The 20,758-nt window shown below is 43.8% G+C and overlaps 1 protein-coding gene across 1 annotated transcript in view; it reads right to left on the minus strand.

The window, feature by feature from the left end:
- Nucleotides 1-592: 592 nt before the first annotated feature.
- Nucleotides 593-20,758, minus strand: part of TUBGCP2 (tubulin, gamma complex associated protein 2) — a 37,640-nt gene continuing 17,474 nt past the window's right edge. Inside the window, exons 9-18 of the mRNA XM_010289904.1 lie at nt 20,286-20,466; nt 17,566-17,746; nt 16,717-16,889; nt 15,209-15,337; nt 13,666-13,786; nt 9,023-9,166; nt 8,299-8,427; nt 7,283-7,446; nt 867-973; nt 593-727 (exon numbers count right to left, since the gene is read on the minus strand). Coding sequence (XP_010288206.1) covers nt 868-973; nt 7,283-7,446; nt 8,299-8,427; nt 9,023-9,166; nt 13,666-13,786; nt 15,209-15,337; nt 16,717-16,889; nt 17,566-17,746; nt 20,286-20,466 — 1,328 coding nt within the window. The 3' untranslated portion in view covers nt 593-727; nt 867. The remainder of the gene's footprint in view (nt 728-866; nt 974-7,282; nt 7,447-8,298; nt 8,428-9,022; nt 9,167-13,665; nt 13,787-15,208; nt 15,338-16,716; nt 16,890-17,565; nt 17,747-20,285; nt 20,467-20,758) is intronic.

Below are 20,758 nucleotides of genomic sequence, written 5' to 3' on the forward strand. Positions count from 1 at the left end.
GGTCTCCATCTACTCCTTGGGTCTCTCTCCCTCTGCCAAGCTGGATGGAGCACCAGCTTTAGGCCACCAGAGTAAAGAAAACCTGGCTCCTCCCTCTAATGCACTCTAGTAGGTCCTTGCAAAAGATGAGTTGCGGAAGGGCAGGTCATTAACAGGAGCACTCAGCCCTGTACCCCCAGCCCTTGCACGTCTCCCCAGGTTCACACACTTGCCACCAAGGCCTCCAGGTCTCTGGCAAGTGCCTTGGTTACCACTTGTTCCTGGGAGACACCTTCCTTCTCTTCCACCCTCTACCACACCTGCTCCCAAACTGTCTCAAGCAATTTTTATGGCTGCACAACTCTGCAAGATACCCTGAAATCCTCTGCTGAGGACTTGGATGATAGAATACAAACATCACGTACCTGCTCATCAGCTCCAAACGCCATCTCCTCGGTTACAGCATCTGATCAGCTTCATTCCAGCAACTCCCCAACTAGGCTCTCCCCGCAAAATAATGCTGCATGGCAGTGAGACAGATCTCTGTGAGCTGACCAAAAAACTAATTTGCACACTGAGTTCTGTTAACAGACAAAATAACCTTGATTTTTTTTTTAATTTATTTTACAACACACAAACATATCATTTTACATGTACTAAAAAATAAAAAAAAAGGACTTAACAAAAGCCTCTCAGAAGAGAAAAACCACTACATACATTTCAGGAGACTAAATACTCCCCTGTCTCTCTCTGGGACAACCCTTACGGTTCATTTCCAGCTCGCACCGTGACTGTAGGTGGTTGAGTACTCCTAGCTCAAAGTGAGTGAGTGTCTGGTTCTCTGCTGGTGCAGAAGAGGCGGTGGCTGCAAGGGGCAGCAGCAGGGCTTCACTGGGCAGGTACGGCCAGGCGGGGAAGCAGGGGAGCTGCCTTCTGGCTGCGCTCAGCAGACATGTGCTCCAAGCGCTCTGTGTAGAACCCGTTGAAGTCCAACCTGAGAGACAAAAAACCCAGAAGTTTTGGCAGCCCGCTGGCTCAACACCACCCAAGATCAGCATGCAGTAAGCCGAAAGCACTGCCAAGGGCCCCCAAGAGCTTGGTGCTGCAAGTGCTGCAGCGCACGTGCTCATTGAGGCACTCAAAGGCAGCAAGGGGATCCAAAAATACATAAACTCTTACAGGGTGAGACGAATTTTAGGACAAAGTTGGTTGAAATGAGGTGTGTGAAGCAAACCAAAGCAAAGCAAGTCTCACTGCAGGAAGAAGTGGAGGATGTTTGCTTGTTCAGCGAGGGGGTCTGCACCGCAGCACAGACCTCTCAAGCGGCCCCACTCCTCCTGCCCACGCCACTGAGCACAGCCTTGCTCTTACCCAACTGCACTCCCCGGAGCTGAAACCTTTCCCAGCACATCAGCTGAACACGGCCACACTGCAGCGAGCTCCGGATCTGCCGTCCCCACACGGGACTGCCCCAGGCTGGGTAGACACAGCAGCTTGTTCAGAGTGAGATGGGGATGTCTGCACTGTGCCACACATGTTGTCAGTGACACCTCTTCCGTGCTCATCCCTTGGCAACAGGATAAATTTCACCTGTTCTTTACCGGTGTACAAAATACATCAGAAAGAACCAAGTGCTAATAACTTCTTTTCCAGAGCCACAGCTTGACCACACAACTCTGGAGATGTGTCACTCAGGGACAAGGCACCAGGGGTGAGGGCTCCTCAGTCTCCACACCTTCCTGGCCACTCTCCACCACTGCTTAGTAACACAGTTCACCACCACTGAACTCCGGTATTAATTCCCACATGAAATCCACCGTATTATCCACCGTTAACTACCACGAAATGTTGCGGTTTCCATTACCACCACCTCCTTGCTAACACAAGTATGCTTCAAACAGATTCACAATTCAAGAAGACAAGTAACTGTTTGGAAGATGCTCAGCCAAAATCATAAGTATTGCTGATACTTGTAAATGCCTCTCCAAAGCAGGCAACATCAGCAATATCTTAATCCTGTCACCCTGATAACCCAAAATGATGCCACAAAACCACCTAGCTCCATGCCTGCTGTGACCTTCCTTAGCCAGATCTCTGCACTACAAAGCCAACTAAGACATGTACAGCTCTTAAAAACATGTGCTCTGGGAACACTAAGCAATAGTTGATACAAGCCTGTGAATCATACAAAAGTTACGCTCTTCATTTCTCAAATTAAGTTGCTTCAACACTAAATAAATGGGCTCAATATTTGAGTTTCATGTTGCTTAACAACCTTACACAAACGGCAACAAATTGTTCCTTGACATTTTTTGGTGACTGCAGAAAACAGAGCCTCGACAGATGGAATTTATCTGTTGCTCTCTCCTGGCTGAAAAGCTTACATCTCTCTCATCCTTGTACAAAGGAAACCTGACACTGAGGCGGTTTACCAAACTTTGATTCAAATACAAGGTCAGGACTCATTTACATCCTTGCTTTGAGAATCTGTTCCATTTCTAAAGTTGCTTTATTCCCAACTTCTTGAATTGCAGATTTTGATGTGCTTTTCTTTCAGCTATGTTTTTAGGGTTAAATGATCTTTGATAACTATCTCTTAAGAATTTGTGTGGTGCTTCCTCAAACTTTGCTTACACTTCAGTTTCTTGTTTTGTGGCTGAACTTTTATTCACCAGGGTTTGCATCACTTCATACATTCTACCAGTCTTACCCTAAGCTCAGTCATTGCCGTTTCCTCCAAACTGGTAAAGGAAGGATATTTGTGAATGCTAACAGCACTTGATGGGTAAGATTTCTAAGTATTTGGAATTAAGTAATCCTTCTGAGAAAGTCCTCTAAGCTGTAATTCTTCTGCTTTTCACTACTGGGATGTGAAGGAGCGACTCTGGAGATTTTCTGGTTTTTGCCATTTCAGATGGCAACTGCCTTCTGCTCTGGTTCTTGGGTTCCTGTTGCCATAGAGTCCAGGACTGGATCCAAAAATCTCTACAGACTGAATGAGAGCTAAATGTCATGTCTGGGCATTCATCGTGGGACTTCCACTCTTTAAAACGTTACTGAGCAGCCTGTAGAAATGGAAAGACATGTTCTGTTGCATGGCCTGTTAACATGCAGTATTTCAGTTAAGGAAATGGGGACATCCGGTTTGTCAGTAAAGGTCCAGCTATATTCAAGATCATGGTGAAGACTCATGTGGTCAAAACTGGGGGATTTGATAGTGACGACAGTCCTGAGGGCATAAAGACCCAGTATTTCCTCTGCAGCCCTTGAACAGAACCGGGGCACGGAAATACAGCTGGTTACAGCTTAGGTCACCATTCTCAATGCAAACTGCCAACGGAAGCATGTTTTCTCACAACCCGCCTGAATCACCATACTTCTCCTTTCTCCTGAAGCAAGACGTACTTGTTTTAAAAAACATCCTCTACATATTTGGAAGAACTTTGACAGCTCAGGAGTCACCTCCTATTATGGCTAACACTCATGTGTGGTCTGTGAAACACAAAGGCATTTGGTGGAGGACAGCTCCTGGCCATGGCACTGTGGACCCACAACTGAACAAGATACACAGCCAGTCTCCATGGTGCAGCATCAGCTTGTCCGACCGTCCTGGTAGAAGCCTAAAGCTGACACCAGGGTGGGGAGGCAAGGGTGAACCTCTGATGCTAAGTGTAGGAGCAGTAGCTGAGGACACCCCCTGAGCTACTGCCAGAAAAGGCCTTACATTAATGTCTGGCATCACACATAATAAAAGTGTGATGGAAGGCCGCAGGACTTCTGCTGTTGCATGGTGTAAAGACTGGTCAAGAACTTGACATTGTTGACTTCTTGAGTAAGCTGAGAACCAGCTCCAGCTTTGGACTTTAGCTGGGTGATTCCACCAACGGGACGATCTCCACAGATTCTTTACAAGACTCAAGGACTGTGGAGTCATGACACTCTTCTGTTAAAAGAGCAGGCAACTTGATCTTCAACACTGTGTTTGCCAGGCCCTGTGCCATCTGCAATGATGTCCAAGAGGCTGGATCATGGAGTTAGTTTCCATTAAGATCTCTTGGACGGAGCACCATAAAAAAGCCTGTCTGTTAGAACTTGTACTGGCAATGATAAAAATGTAAGCGCTTGATAAAGAAGGAGGCAGGGCTAGAGCACTGAGAAGGAATAAACGTGAGCCTGAAGCCTGAGCTCCTCAGCCTTGAGGAGCCTGCATGACTCAACTGCTTGTTGTCTCGATCCCCGAATCTAGCCTGACTTTGTATGCTACTGTGACACCTAGGAGTGATGGCAGTGAGGGGAGCGTAAGAGCTCAATCCCTGTGGCCTGTCAATTTTTCTACAGATGGATCCTGTCTGCAATCTACAACAGTCCAATGATGATAAACAGTAATGCACAGGCAGCTGAAGGTTGACATAAAATGTCCAGAAGGCCTTGATAAGCTGCACCATCATCTCCTAAAAGGATTTGCAGAGACTTAGCTGTCCTGGTTAGTCCTGAAAGGAACAGCAATCACTTGTACAGTTGGGGACTCCACTCACAGCCATAAAAAATGTCTTTGAAGAATTTCCAAGATGAGAAGGAGACCTCTGAGACTGGTCACTTCAGAGATGGAGTAAATCAGAGTCATTAGGACTGTGGAGGAGGGGTCCTCACCTACCTTCCCATTTCAGGCACTGAGTATCAATCAACAAGGGTCGTTCTGGTGGTAGGAAGATAAACTCCTACCCTGACAGGGAATTGAAGCAGGAGAGCTCAGACGCAAGCAGTCCTGTGGCACTGCATTTCATTTCAGATGCCTGTGAGTACCTCTGTCCTCCTTAAACAAGGAATACAATCCTACAAGGAAGCAGACAAGACATGGTAATTCTCTAGTGTTGTAGGAGCTGGTGGGCTAAGCTCCACTCCTGGAAGCACCCATGGTAACAGAGATGACAGGTTTTAGTGTTCAACCTTGGTCTCAGCTGTGTGTCCACATCTCAGATAGAGCAGCAGATGCTAAAACACAGGAGGCCAGGGGCTGTGTAAATGCATGGTAGTTGCTGGTCAAGAAGTTCTCAGAAGTAAAGGATAACTGGAAGCTCAGTCTTAAGTTGCTGCAATACTTCACAAAACAGTGTTTGCAAAGGTTGGTACCAGGAATCCTGGACACCCCTGCCAGATGCTGTTAGAAAAGAATAATGAAAGCTTCAAGAGACATGACATGAGGAGGGTACAACAACTTGCCTCAAAAAAAACATTCCTGAAACCTTTTCTCTCTCTGTTTTCAGGTGTAGCACATCTCAACAGAGGTGCAAGGGTTATCAGCCAGCCATAGAAGACATCTGGTACAGAAGGGCAGCGAGTAAAACTTAATGGTTGCAGGTTAATATTCTTATGGTTTTCCTGAAGATTAAATTAAAGGATGAGAATGACCAACAAAACAGTTCACAAAGACCAAACAAAGCAGAGGAGCAATAAGACTACACTTAAATAAAACAAAACATAGGACAAACCACAGTTAGCAGAAAGCTCAAAGTACCCTTTAGTCCTCTATGGTTAAAAAGAACTAAGTAAGGATCTACTCTGTTCTGTACTAAATATCAAAGGAGTTGGGGCACAAATCCCTATAGCACCAAGGGAAGAAAGAAAATGTATGTGATTAACCACTTATCAGGCACATTTATGAACAAAATTACATATCATCAACAACTGACTCTAGCATATCTACCACTGAAAAGCATTACAATTTTAGATGAAAAACATTCCTAAAATTCGGGAGTACTCCTTGGTAAACCAAGGGCTTTCCTCAGAAAAAGATGAAAGGAAACAATCAACACTTAAAAATGACCTTAATTTCTGCCTAGTCCTTTAAGAGCCATTTATAATTGCTTATACATGAAAATACAGCTACACACCACCTTACAGACAGCATGAAGAAACTAATGGATGTTTAGGATGCTTTTGTTTTCTGTGCCCTAGTGGACAGCAATGACAAAGAAGGTAAGTCTCAAGTGTTCTAGGCTCACAGGCACCGTAACAGTACAAGTGTGTTTATCAGGCTTACAGACACAGAACAAGCACTTAAAAAAGTGTTGGTGTTGAAATATTTTACATTCATGAAAATCCTAGCCTCTTCAAATTATGCCTATATGCAATATATATCCTGCCTCATCAATGGAAAAAATAAGTCACTGTAAAAATGAATTGCTTTTCGTATGTGCCTAACAAGCAGCATTTCTGAAGTGTTACACTCTTTGCCAGGTGTGAGATGACTGGTGACCAGCAGCTCTTACATGTGACTTCTACCAAGGTGACTCTGAATTAAGAGATGCCAGCTCCTGACCCTTGCCTGCTGCCTTATTCTGTGGTTATATGCATACCTCAGCTGAACATTTCCAACCTGGAGGCTGATAGGTTTCATGGGTCCTTAACTCTTGAAAAACATATTCCAGCCACAAACACTAAAAGCTGCTCCCAGCAGTAAACTCCATAGTTGCAGTTATGTCTGGTTTGCTCCTAAAGCTCTGGTAGCAGGATCAGAGAGAGAAGCATTCTGCTTGCACAGCACATGTGCTCAACTGGCAATAACACTCCTAGAGCATTATCTGAGGTCCTTCAAAGCTAGAAGTACCAGGGCTATGTCCCTCCATGCCACACCAATCTATTACACAGATCTTAAAAAGCCCAGCAACACTACTATGTATGACTTCTATAGCAAAAACAAACGTTAATTATTCCAAAGAAGGCCTTGTGTATCTCATTTTACTGAAAAAGAAACACAGAGGTTATAAACCTAGCAGCAAAACCTAGACCTCCCGATCTCTCTCTCTCTCTCTCTCCTTCCTGCAATGTATCTTGTATACCTGACTTTTAGGTATCACTGGAGGAATTCTGATTTCTAAGAAGCTAGTAAGTACAGATAAGGCCACAATAAAAATGTATTATGGGATGCTTATTTAAATAAATACAAGATATGAACTTCAAACAAAATATCCACTTATGATCAATCCCTTGCATGGCTTTCTGATCTTGGAATACTTATGCTGTATTCAGGAATCAGCTTATTCACTGTCTACACAAGTGAGATAATCCCCAAGAAAACTAACACTTGTGTTACATTTACAACATTAATAGACAACTTTTGCATAATTCAAATGAATGGGTTGTTTTTTTAAAGCCTTTGGTTGAAATGCAAAGCAATGTTTCTTGTGATTTCAGTGTTTTCATTGATAGGGCAGACATGCAGTTATAAACAGCAATTATTCTTCCTGAGCTGAACTTGGGAACCACAAGAGGGGAAATTACAGAAAGGAAACTACTGTCTCACCTGTAGATGATGTTGAGCATGCTGTGCTCACAGTCATTGGTGCTGTAAACGCTCAGTTTGTCCAACAGGTCCAGCAGATGTGTGGAGAAATTGCTATCAAACTTGTTGATCGTTGCTTCGAAACCAGATGTCAGGTGGAGGTTGTCAGCATGCTCTGCTAAAAGCTATCAAGACAAAGGAACTATGGCCCCATACATTTGCTGATTCACACTTGCCAGAGAGGTGCAATTATTTCTACCCTATTTCCCAAACTGCTCAAAAATACCACCATAAAACTTAACAGTCACTGAGCCACTAAATCTTACAAAACAGCTGCAAGGTCCTTGGTAGTTAAAAACCTTGCTATACCTATCTGGGAGAACCCCAGAGTAGATCCCAGCAGAGTTATTCTCAAATATATGCTGTCATCATTTATTTTCAAGCAGGCAGTAAGCAGAAAGGGAGTGTTGCCTAAGACAGCACTCTGACTGCCTTGCAGTGTGATGGGCCCTAATGGCTGTGTGCCAGAGAGGGGCTTTCAGCGGGACAGGAGGCAGCCTTCTAACCGCAAAGCGTGCCAAACAAATTGCTTGATATGTGTACACCTAGACAGAGAAATATAGACAAGACAAATACCCCAGATATGAGAGGGATGGTCTGCAAAGAGTCATACCTGACAGCTTATTGGCTCATCCATCACAAAATGCTAGTTCTGTAAATATGAAAGTTCTTGAGTTGCAGAAAGGCTGTATGTGGGTACCCACTGCAGAGCTGAAAATACTGCTAAGAACTTAAAAACAAGTGCAGGGACTGCTGTGGGAGACAAGGTCTTCAGAGCAGACTTTGAGAACACCTTCAGCACTCCACACTGCCTCAAAAATGCCCACAAACCTGCAAAGATTCTGCTTTTGGAGCCAGAGGTGCTCCAGAAACTAGGAAGGTCTATCTGCAAGAGGCAGGACAGCCACCCTGACCAGACTGGAAGCCCAAGCAGCTTTCACAGAGGGAAGGCCCCAGCTGTCCATCCTGTGTCCCACCTTATTAGTCAACTTCTTCTTCGCAGTCTCTTCAGCACGCTCCTCCTCTGTTGGTGGGCCCAGCATTGTGCCATGCTCTAAGGTGAGCCGGTCCATCTCATTATCCAGCTTCATGCTCTGGGTGAACCTCTAGGAAGGGCAGAGGGTTGGGGAAATGGTTAGATCCCATTTTTTCCCATTATGGCACAGCATGAGGCTGATTCACTTCTGCTAGCCTGCAGCTAGTTAACTCCCATGAAAGCTAACTCTGAGATTAAATTTTCAGTGTTAATACACAAAGCCCACAAAAAAAAAAAGGAAGGTGTGGGTTTTTTTAAAGCTATGGGCTCCCAGAGATGCTGGCTAGGGTGTACCCATGGAGTTCAGTCTCCATGGGTCCAATCACCAGTCCTCACCTAACTGTCAAAAAAGCATGCTAAAAACTACAGAGCCCTACAACTTACACCTCAAATTCTGCTGCAGGACTGCCTGAAGAGAGGTAATTCGGTTCATATGAACCTGATCCCAACACTGAAAAAGAAGAGCATAGAGATTTTTGTGTTGGGAGAAGCCACAGAAACCATTTGGGAGAAAGGATGAGGGCCTGAGCAGTCAAGCTCTAAAGCCTGCTGGTGGGAGGAACAGAGGCTCTCCCACGTGCATGAAGGAAAAAGGGACCTTCATGGCTGGCTGGCACCCAAACCAGCTGGCAGTGGCACGGTCAATACGGGGAGGCTGTACCTACCTGCATGCAGTTTGTGAACATGACACAGACAGACATCAGCTTGGAGAAGATCTTCAGCAGCTCTGGGTTGGTTAGCATGCAGTCCTTCAAGCAGTTATCCAGGAAGCTTGTGTGGTGGCTCAGGACATCGTCAATATTAGATGCCTGTTACAGTAACAAAAAACCAAACCAGGACTGCTGTGCTGCACCGGACCAAAGCTCTAACCCAGCATCCTGTCTCTGACAGTGACCTCTCAGACATGCTCTAGGGCATGTTGAGATACTTCTCATGAACCTTCCAGCTTCGAGAAACATCCTCAGATGGAGACTGCATTTGCATTACTGCATTCAACAAGCCCTTCACAGGCTTTTTACCTTTGATTTGTCACATCACCTTGTCAACCAAATTATGCTTTATTTAATGATCCAAACCCTCCACTGTAAAGGAGGCTCAGTATGGAGTTATCTCCTTTATGAACATGCACTTCCTTTGCTTTTCAATCCGCTTGTCATGCCCACTCCTACCTTCACAATTTCAGTAAAGTCAGCTACGATAAGTGGAAAAGAGAAAAATAAATCAAAGAACCTCAAATATCAGTAAGTTTACAAGGCTTAAAACACGTAGGTTATCCAGAAACAAGTTTTGGGAACACAGTAAGGAGCTGGGATTTGCAGTGTTGCAAGGATTTGGTAAGACTTTTGTCCAGCTCTGCTACTTCAATGGGCTGTTTCAGTCTCAAGTTTCAAAGAATAGATTAAAACCCCCCTCTCTCTATATATACAATTATGGGATGTGCTGAAGCTGAGAACACAAGTCAAGCTTAGGAAAGAGCCACAGGATTAAAACTGCCAAGGTATCCACACTGCTCCAACAGGATGAATGCCAAAAAACCCCCATGATCTTTTAAACAACTAGTACAGAACAGGGATAAATGCCGCTCTCTAATGCCATGAAGATGCTAGTTGTGTTCATGAAGACAAGGATGTCTGAAGATGAAGATGCAGATCCTAGTTATATTTTCAGGAAGAAAGCACCTTAACTTCAAGTGGGAATGCACAAGAGAGAAGTCTGACAAATCAAACAACAGCATAAGGCACTACATGAGACCCGCAAGGACCACTCTTTTCCCTCATAAAATGCAAATGAAAGGAAAAAACTACCCCAGTCTGTAGGCTACAGAGGTTAAAGAGACAGTTCTGCATCCTCTGTTTATAAATAAATGATGCTTTTATTTAAACCAAGGAAGATTTTACCCAGTAGCTGTGGATATGTCATCTCTGCTGAGCAGCTCTTTTTTTAAGATGGCTGCTGAAACAGCTTCTTTAGCTGGCAGTGTTGAGATGTTCAACTCACAGGTGCCCATATCACAACACTGCCTAGAGCCAGACTTTTCCTGCCCCTGTAGATGACATGCTCTATCTCCCAGAGATTTAAAAGCCTTGAAGGACACTGATGAGGATGGGAGGCAAACATACATTTGGATTATGTCTCAAAGACTTTGTTAACTTGCCAAAAAACTTTCTGGGTTTTAAGTGATGACTTGTGTACATATTCACATCATGAACAGCTTTGAGTTGTTACTATTGCACTATTACTCGGAGAATTCCTTCGTGTACAGAGCAATGGCCGAAATGCTCTACAAAACACTGCAGCAGCCCTCAAGGTTTCAGAAATGAAGAAGCATATGGTGAAGGTACGGATAGACCTCCTTCTTGCCATACAGCCATGGAAACGCCTTTCCCCAGTGCCAGCCAAGTCACTTTATACCTGCTATCTCAACATCCCTGGCAGGCTAAACAGGCTCACAGATGTTCCATAGCAAGGGGAAAATTCTGCCCACTTGGGCTATCAAAAACGTTTGGTCTACAGATGTTTCTTCAGAATGGGGTCCTCTGAGAAACAGTATAAACTGGCAAATTCCTTTTTGGAGCTGAAGTAAAAATGTTTCAACACTGCTATAGCTCTGAAGGAGCAAAGAAACTCAATGGCTGAGAGCCATAGAGGGATCTTCAGACAGAAGTCTTTGTAAAAACTCTGGAGTCAGGAGATTCATCTCTTCTGAACAGTGGATGCCGTCAATACAGACCGCATGTCTACTGCATTTAACAGTCCCTTCTAGGACACCTGGAATCAGCAGAGACTGAAAGGAAGCGCTACCTGAAATCAATACGGAAGAACTTGGGACAGGATAACTCGTTCAAGTGCCACAATTCAAGTAAAGTAAACTGAGTATTACATTTTGCAAACCTAAACTTACAACAAAATTAAGAAGCAAGTACAGTTCTCTCAGATCATCCAGGAGCTTGAAAAATTACCTCTTCTTATTCAGAAGTGCTCACCAAGAATATGCAGAGATGCTCATAATCCTAGACCTGATATCTCATCTGAATTCTCCAGGAAAATGGATGACAGAGCATCAAAAAATGTTGGTTAGTTAGCTGACCCCAGAACAACTCCCCAGTACACAGCAGAAACTAAGACAGGGTTAGTTGATGTTGAAGATACACAAGGCTTATCGGAGAGCTGCTGTGGCTTAATGCAGATTGCAGGAGTGTTCGGCTGTTTGGTACATCAGATAAATGTTTTTCACAGTGTAAGAGGAAAAAGATGTGCAACCCAAATGTGCCTGATCACAGGATGACTACCAGAGGAAAAAATAATAATGGGATGCACATCTGCCTTCTGTTCCTTCACAGTAGCTGGGGCACCCTAACAACAGCCCCAACACAGCAGCACCACAGTGGGTAAGGAAGCTGAGGAGGACCACAAGGAACACAGTGTCCCATGGGATAACGAAAATGACTACAGCCATCACAAAGGTTATGCTGCAAAATAAGCAAGCTTGAGGAATACATCATTGATTATCTGCTCTAATTAAACACAAGTTCATTGTCCGGCACAGTCCTTGCCTGTGCCAAGTGCCATACACCAAGACAATTGTTGTACAAAGCTCAGGGATAGCACTTCCTAAGGGCCCTGTCAAGTTGTCTTCTGGCATGGAGGAGATGGCAGCAGGACAGATTCCCTCTCTTGGCAGAGCCCTCCAACACTACTCCACCAAGCTTTGCACCCTCAAGCACTTCCACAGGGCTTCACGACATAACCCAGCCCATGCAACACATCCCTGCAGCTTCATGCTATGTAAACAGCTACAATACAGCCCTCCCCACACTGCTGCAAAGTCTTGAAACTGGAAGAACACAGAATGACTGTATGTTAGGACCACATGGGACCCAGTGAAGACATTTGCTATGTAATGTGGAGCAGACAAGCCTATGTCTCTGTCCTTGTTTTAGGCAGCAGTACAGAAGTAACCTAAGATGCTATCTCTGCGCTCTTTTTCCTCCCACAAAGACTTGTTTGTATGCCAGAAACCATCAGGAGCCAGGCAGGTCCACTGGTGCTGGGAGGTGAGGCAACCAGTGCCCTGGCTCCAGCACATGTTCCTCTGGGCTGGGCCCAGGCTGATGGCAAGGAGGACAACATGTATTTGCAGCAGTGCTGTGGCTTTCACTTGATCCACCAGTGCTTAGGCATCATCCTTTGCTTGTCTAATGAACTACCACAGGAAATCTGTATGCCCCAGAAGTCTAGATCTTTACCACAGTCAGGTAAAAAAGGAAGAGAGAGAAAGATTTGCTCTAGACAGACTGTGAATAGCCCTTGATCTGTTTGTGACAGATTTTTTTTTCTGTTGTTAAGGATGGAACTAACAAATCTGATGTGAATGAAACCAGACATGAGAAGACCTTTATGGACTTCTTGAATGGCCTGTTCTGAAAGGTAGGTTCCAAATGACTTCTCATTCTTGGTTTGAAAGAGGCAGGTGGGACATTAACTGAGAATGCATTCCTCTGTGAGATAATAAAGGCATCTCCCATGCCCATCAGAAGATGAAAACTGATTCTTGCAGTTTTTGCTAGGGCAAAGAGTTAACTTCTGGAGAAGTCACTGACTTGGATTAGCAAACCAGAAATATTCTGTAACACACCTGGAAAATCCCAGAGCTCAGAACAGTATATCTCCGTGAAAGGAACCAAAATGATGCCAGGCATGCTTTGCCCAGATACCCTCTCGTCACGCATAAAAAACAGTGGCAAGTGAGGTTAGCCTCTCCCTAATAGCACCAGAGCAGAAAAGCTCTCCAGCCTTGCCCACCTGCAGTAGGTATATACATGTGGAATAGCCACCTGAATAAGAAAGGCTCTGTTTTATAACAGATAGTCCTAACATGACAGTCCTCTTCACGGGAGAAAAAGCACAGACTTGCCTTTTAAGAGGACTCTAAGTCAGCCAAGAAATCAACTGAAGATGTGTGGACCTATTTATGATCTTTGCACCCTGCATCCTTCTTCCTTTTCCATAGTTTTCTTTCTTCTGTGAAAGGCGATGTTCAACAGAATACCACCTTTACGTAACCAAGTGCAGAGTATGAGCTGGGCATAGATAGGAGGAAGTAGCAGAGAAAAGGGATATATGACTAATAAAGCAGAAAGGTGATGTAGAACAGCAACACTATTTGCAGTGTGATAAGAACAACAATTCCCTCCAGCAAAACATTTAACAGTCCCCTGCAGTCACTGAAGTTAGGCATTTTTTCCCTATATTAAATTTGTTAACTTAAGACTTTCTGTTCCAACTTCTCTCAAGCACACACACTCACCAACTTCAGGTTCTTCTCAAGAACGTGCCATGTTGGCTCCATCACTTCAAACATCATGTAATACTGGATATTCTGTACAAAATTCAGCATCCGCTGCCGCAGTGTGAAAGCACCAGCAAACCTAGGGGAGAAATCACACCCACACAACTTAGAGCTAGCAAATGCCATGGAGAACTATCACCAGGCTTGCACAGTCAAGCAGAGCTAAATATTTCTGTCCTAGCAAATTCACTGCTGCAGTGTGAGAGGGATTATAAAGTTAATGCAAACCATCTCTGATTGTTTTCCACATATTCAAATGGCCCTCCCTCAATTACTGGAGTTAGAGTTTTGAACTTGCTGCTTAGACTGGACAATTACTTTGAATATTTGCTCAATATGTTCATCTAAAATTTTAGTATTAAATATTAAAGCAATTTTATTAGTGTAACTATCTAGTGAGACATGCGTTCATTAGCAGGGCAAAATATAAGATAAATGGTTCATGTTTCTTTCCAGCCTTACTTGTTAAATGAACACTTAAAAATATTCTATGCCTTGCATCAGTATCTTCAGGGGATCCAAATATTTCATCAAATCATCTGCTACCTAGGGTATTTAATGCAATTTCACCTTAAAAATAGAATGGTGGGATTATATAAGATGTTCTTTCAATTTTAATTTATGAAGGCTCTGTGACGGCATACTAAGGACTGACTTCAGCAAACTGGGACAGGTCACCGGAGCTGGGGAATACCCACCCTAGGAGTTTTCCACGACAGCTGCCCTGTCCCCTGCTGATCATAGTCATCCTGTGAGCTGGAGGTTGGACCTGAGACCCTCACAGGCCTCTTCTGCTAACACTTCTACAATTACAGGGGAATCAGAACTACAGTCATGTTGGCTGAGGTCAGTGCCAAGGCAGCCGAGGTTACCTTGTGACAAGGAAGTGCCACTGGCAAGGCAGGAGGTACTACCTCGCAATGTCTCACTCTCCAAACAGGCACCTCCAGCACCTTGAGTGCAGATCCAAAGATGAAAATCTACGCTCACAGATGGAACAAGCTAGAATGATTTTCTGGGAGAATACCCCACCAATCTTACCTTATTCAATTTGTATCACACCAAAGCCCCAAACATTTGCCAAGCTGTGTGAAGGTCATGAGTCCTTGCTAGTGGTCTGGCCAGAAGAGAAGGATGTTGCTTTTAAGTAACTGGGGTCCTTACTAATCTCGCTGATGCTAAAGTAGCGACCAAGAAAATATGTGCACAGATGTCCTCTGCTGTAATGGTTCAGTGTATAATGAGCTAACCCTAAAAAACATCTTTTCCTTTTCAAAACTTCATGCCAACAATGAGGAATGAACCAAGCAGCACAAAGATTATCAAGCAGACACTTTCTACTGAAACCTAAAATGTTGTACTTTGACCTCGCTCAGCCTGTAAGAAATATGTAGGGATCTTTTTCATGTCAAAATGATCTGATCCATGTCACGACATTTCTAACTAGCAAGAAGGAAAACAAAAACTTCACATCTGATCCAGCAGAAAAAAAAGGCCATACCACTTAGCTGAATGCAAGGAGAATTGCTTGGCTGTCTTATTGCTGATCCAAACGTTGCACAACTGTCTTTCCACATGTTTACAATAGAACATGTGTCTGAAAAGCATCTGGTATCTTGTCAGTGCTTTCCTGGAAAGAAAGGAGAAACTCATACAGATTAAGCCCTGTTCTGATTGACAGACCAAGCTGTGAAGGCTGAGGCTGCTCAAAAGCAAAGAGACTTTACACAGTATGTTCCTTGCGCCTTCAGACACACAGAGACCCACACTGAAACAATTCGAACCAAAGAAAAAAGACCACATTTGTAGCCATCCCAAACAATTTCTCTCCAAGGAGTCCCTCCTCCATATTTCCTGCTAGTGGGTACATCACCAGTCTCCTTCTTCAATTCCCTCGAGCTACTTGCAGAAAGTCACTCACATAGATGCTGGGACAGAGGGCTGAAAGCCTGCGGTCATGTATCCGCTGCACTAAGACTACTACCATCACCAAAACAATTCACCAGCATTCTCCAAAAAGATTAAGAAAAAGCTGTAACCAAGCTACAAGGCAGCATTACCCTACCAGCGATGCAGTCAGAAACAGATGGGGATGCTTATTTATAGCTTCAGGGACTGGATTCAGGTCTGCGTTCAGACACTTCAGTGTAGGTGTCTACAGAGCTCCAGTCAATACAGTTCACAAAACCTTACCAAATAGTATTTTTACTCCATCAGACCTAATACACTCAATTTGAAAGAATGAGACATAATTTCAAAAGCATGCCATTAGAGAAGTCCTACTGTGTCAACTGATTTTTTAAAGGGGAAGTTAAGGGACAAACTAATTGTTGGCATTTAATGATTCAACATCCGTCACCCTGTTCATGTAACACTGTTTGTCCCATTTGCCTTGGCTCACAGCAGCAGGTCGGCCAGCATTTCTCCAGGGAAACGGGGGGGCAAATCTCTGCAGAAAAATGAACCATTCAGTCTCTCACAACCCAATTAAATGCAAAACAGCTTGCTATAGGAATTCTAGCAACAGCCTGTATCCTTCTAGTTTGCAACTGGGGATACCAGAAAGAACACTTTTTTCTGCTCTCCACATTTGAAAAATGCTTGATTCTTGCATGGCAACCCTCTTGTGAGCATTCATATTCTCAGGGGAGATACTTCAGAAAGCCATGGACAAATGAAAACTGGGTGACCAGTCACAAGTAAAACCAGGGACCAGGCTAAGAAAGCATCCTTTGATCTATGTCTTCCCATCATTCAAAACAAAAGCTTGACTTGCCAAGCATGACTTAGACATGGTCTAGTAGGGCTCAACTAAAGAGACAATCCATATTCCACAGCCTACAAGTGCAGCAAGCAGAGCTCAACAACCCCAAAGCATTCCCTACAAGTCATCAACTTATAATGTCAGTTTAAAGATATAGGCTTTCCAGTATTTTGCTGTGTGGAAACATGCTTCAACTCCATGTGAAAGCTTCTGCCTTTTTTTCCTTCAGTGGATTGATACTTTACCTGTTTATAATAAGGGACAGAGGCCACTTAACAATGTAGTCAAAGGAAAATGCTTCCAGACCGCTGAGAGTGAGCTCTGTGGGATCTGCACTGATAATGGTCTTCTCCTGTTTCGTTTCTATGGCCAATACTCTCAAAAGCTGTGTAATGAGGTCATGGGGCATCAAGTCAATCTATAAAGGAAGCGCAGGAAAAAAATGAAGTCACAGGATACTCACAACTACTGCGTAGCCACAGACGTGGCAGAACTGCAAATTATCAGAGTTGCTCTCAAGTCATCAGACCAACCCAGGAAGCAATAGTGAATGGAATGATCTGGAGAGTGCAGCAGCAGACACTGGAGCAGTGTCACGGCAGTGTTTAACAACCAGCATACAACATATGACTCTGCTGATTGCTCTGCCCTGCCCCCGGCCTCTGCAAGGTCTATTCAGACCTCACACTCTCCAGGCACAGCCTCTGTGCTCCTTCACATCCGTAAAATACACAATCATTAATAGGCAGGACTTCTAATCAGGTATTTTCTTCTACTCCAAAGTGAGCACCCAAGCTGAGAATAAGCATGAGAAACACATTACTGCTTCCACCTCATCCTGAGGCCATCCAAAAGCACTTTCTCCGTGTTCAGATGCCAGCAAGAAAACGCAGCCCCTTGCCCGGGGTGGTGCTTCCAGTTGCTAATCTGCATGAAAGAGGACTTAACCCAGAGAAGATCTACAGAAGGACAGCCATCAATTCTCTTTTCCTTCACTGTACATTCAACAGGTTCTTACAGGCACACAGATCTTCCCAAATCATGGCAGGCATTCTGCTCAAATTCAATTATCTTCTGCTTACATACATTCTTACCTTTAAATCATCCTTGAAAGGATCTGTGTTGGCTGTGCTCATTCGCAGGGCTAATTCAAGCAGAGCCTCTAGCCTCGTAGTTATGATGTCATCTACAGGCTTCTTAAGTTCCTCTTCTGTGAGATCCATGAAGTGAACAAAAAAGTCCCCTTGATCCATTAGGAAATAGTGTTTTATAGATCTGCTCAAGAAAATTAAGGGACAATTGATTATGTTTTTTAAAGCCCAAGTTAATCCATGTTAAGCCAAAAGGAACAAAAGCAATCAATTCAGCCAGCCTGCTGGGTTTAATCACAAAACATTCCTCTTCAAACAAAACACACAGCCATAAATAACCCATTTGGAGACCTCCTTCCTTCCCCCTCAGTCAGGATGCTTTTGTGCAGGCAGATCAGGGCTGCTGCTGTTCTTTTTTCCCTTGAAAAATGCACCTTAGGAAAAAAAAAAAAAGTATGCACTACATTGCTGGGCAAAGGCTCATACTGCTATCCTGAACAACACCCCAACCTCCAAGGCATCCAGATCCATCCAAGAGGCCGTTGCCAATTCAGAGCAGAATCTTGGACTCCTCTGAATGAAGAAGTATCAGTGCTGATTTTTTAAGTACTCCAGGTACTTGCGTTGACTTTTGCTATAGTAGGATTCATAAACTTTAATTTTGACTTGGCACCAATGAAGAGTTAACTGCAGTGGGCCAGAAGCTTGGAAATAGCTCAGAGGAGAGGCTGAGGATTAACTTAGACAAAGCCTTGACAAAGATCACACATAACTGCAATTTTCAAAGCAAAAGCAGGACAAACACAGCCTTAACACAATGTGGTTGGAGACTTCCGATCACTGTCAGTTTGGGAAGATGCTCAGTCCCTCTGTTTCCCTGACTGTCATTACTCTCTTCAACCAAGAAAACTCCCCCAGTCACGAGGAAGTCATGACAGTGTCAGTGGTTAACTGAGGACACAACAGGTAGGGGAGCAAGATACTTAACTGCTGACACACCCTAGAGCAAACACCCAAATAAAAACCTGACCTAATGCTGGTGACAATCCCACCTGAAGCAGGAGGTTGAACTAGAGACCTGCCAACATTTCTGGGATGGTGGGGAAACATCAGTCCTGCCAGTCAGTTAGTCCTGCCTAACTGAGAGGTAGTTATCTGTCAAAGGTCCCTGGGGTTTAATCACAACCATCCCACTTCAGCCCTCAAAGCACACACACATGCTGGAAGCTCAGTAGCTTCCTCCTCAACCAGCTGCCTCTGCCCTTGCACCCCAGCAGATTACATATACACAGGACAGCTGCTGAATGATCTAGCTGAGAGCCTGTTTCAAAGATGAGGAGGTCATAGACATCAACCCCACCTGGAGAGGCTGAGCAACACCTTAATCTGAAACTTTGTGATACACAGGCCCAACAGAGAACATGGGCCACCAGAGCTTTGGAAGCTAGTGAATTCTGAACAGTTCTATTAAACAAAGAAGGCTTGGAGGGATGACAGTCATTAGAAAGGCTATGAAGAATCTGCTTAATGACTGGCAGGTTTCAGACAGCTCTCATAACCTTTCATGAAAAAAGGCATGTTCTCTGGTGGTTTTCACCTTTCAGGGCTCGAAAGCACGAATCAGTTTCAGAGGAGTGAACTATGAACCTTCAGGTCTTCCCACAACCTCTTTCAGCTGGAGCCGTAGTGTTCCCAGGTCTGGAGCAGACACTTTTGTTGCAGCTACAACTTTTTCAGACCCAGCAAAAAGCAGGCCCAAAGCAATCCCACCTGGCCTGGCTAGGCACATTCACTTCAGTTGCCATTACTGCTCCGGCTCATGCCTTCCAATGGGCATCTTCTTGTGCAAGTCACTTGGCAGGTTTGTCCCATGAAGCTCAGCCTGCTTGCTTTCACACTGTGTCACTGGTTTGAAGCAGAACCAATGTACGAGGTCTCAGCCCAATTACAAACTACCTTACAACCAGCTATCAATTGCAATTTCCTACCTATTTGTTGCTGTCTTGGTCTTCTGGATAGTTAAGATTTCTGTTTTTACTGTTTTCTGAAGATAGCAATAAGCTAAAAGCTTGAGTGACACAAGGAAGTTGGAATTTGCATGCTAGAATGCATTTCCATTTGCTATTGGCTGAACGTGTTACAAGAATCAAAATACAGGTTATTAAAATTAACTTTAAAAAAACACAATGTTAAGAAAAACTCTGTACTGGAACTTACTTAATACACTTACTATATTCCAACTACCTATGTTTGCATGAACAATAACTATGGCATATATTTGGTGAGATGCTTAATATCAAACTTTTCTTATTCACATTAAAACTTTTCTATCACACCAGATGACATTAGGAAACTCCTCTCCCAGGTGGGAGTGGCATGTAGTCATGGGACAAGTCATGAGAGAGGTGGGGGATGTCCATACCTGAGGGCAGGTTTTGGGATTGGGCTAGACAAAGCCACGGCTGCTCTGACCTAGCTTTGGCAACAGCCTTCCAAGGAAGTTGGACTAGAGATCGTCAGATGTCCTTCCCACCCAAAATTTCTATGATTTTACACTTTTCTCTTTTTTTCTTCAGGAAAAAAAACGAATCTTATTTTTTCACGTCAACCTTTCTAATGAAAATAGAGAGAATACATTAATAATATCCCAAGAAAACAGAGCTAACTTACATTCACTATCAGAACCAATCTATTTAACATGCAGTTAGTAAAATAAATCAAACCTTAGGTGAGCCACCAGCTCTTTCTCCTCCATTAGGAAATCCAGAAGAACTTTGCTAGCATAGTTATATGCTTTTTCTATTTGTTCTACATAAGCTCGCTCTTTTAAAGTATAGATGACCTCTTTAGCCACAGGGCAGGTAACATCACGTCCACATTCTCGCACAACATTTAAGTATTTCCCTAGAAGCAAAAAGAAAGAATAACCCATATTCATACCTACTGCACATCTAACAGGGAAACTTTCAGACCGCTAGCTTCAAGAGGAAGATATGCTGTCAAATGTTTATACTAAGTTCTACTGAAAGCTGGAAAGGATTTAGACACCTTTCAAAAGATGATACAGAATTTTAAATTAGGCACCTAGTATGACATTTAAGGAGAGATTTAGAAATGGGTTTGTTTCCCAGTGGTGGCAAAACATTGCTGTAGATAGATAGAAACTGAAGATCCGGTGCTGCACTTTAGAAGTAGC

The sequence above is a fragment of the Phaethon lepturus genome, unplaced genomic scaffold (assembly GCF_000687285.1).
Source record: "Phaethon lepturus isolate BGI_N335 unplaced genomic scaffold, ASM68728v1 scaffold7806, whole genome shotgun sequence".
Taxonomy (NCBI): domain Eukaryota; kingdom Metazoa; phylum Chordata; class Aves; order Phaethontiformes; family Phaethontidae; genus Phaethon; species Phaethon lepturus.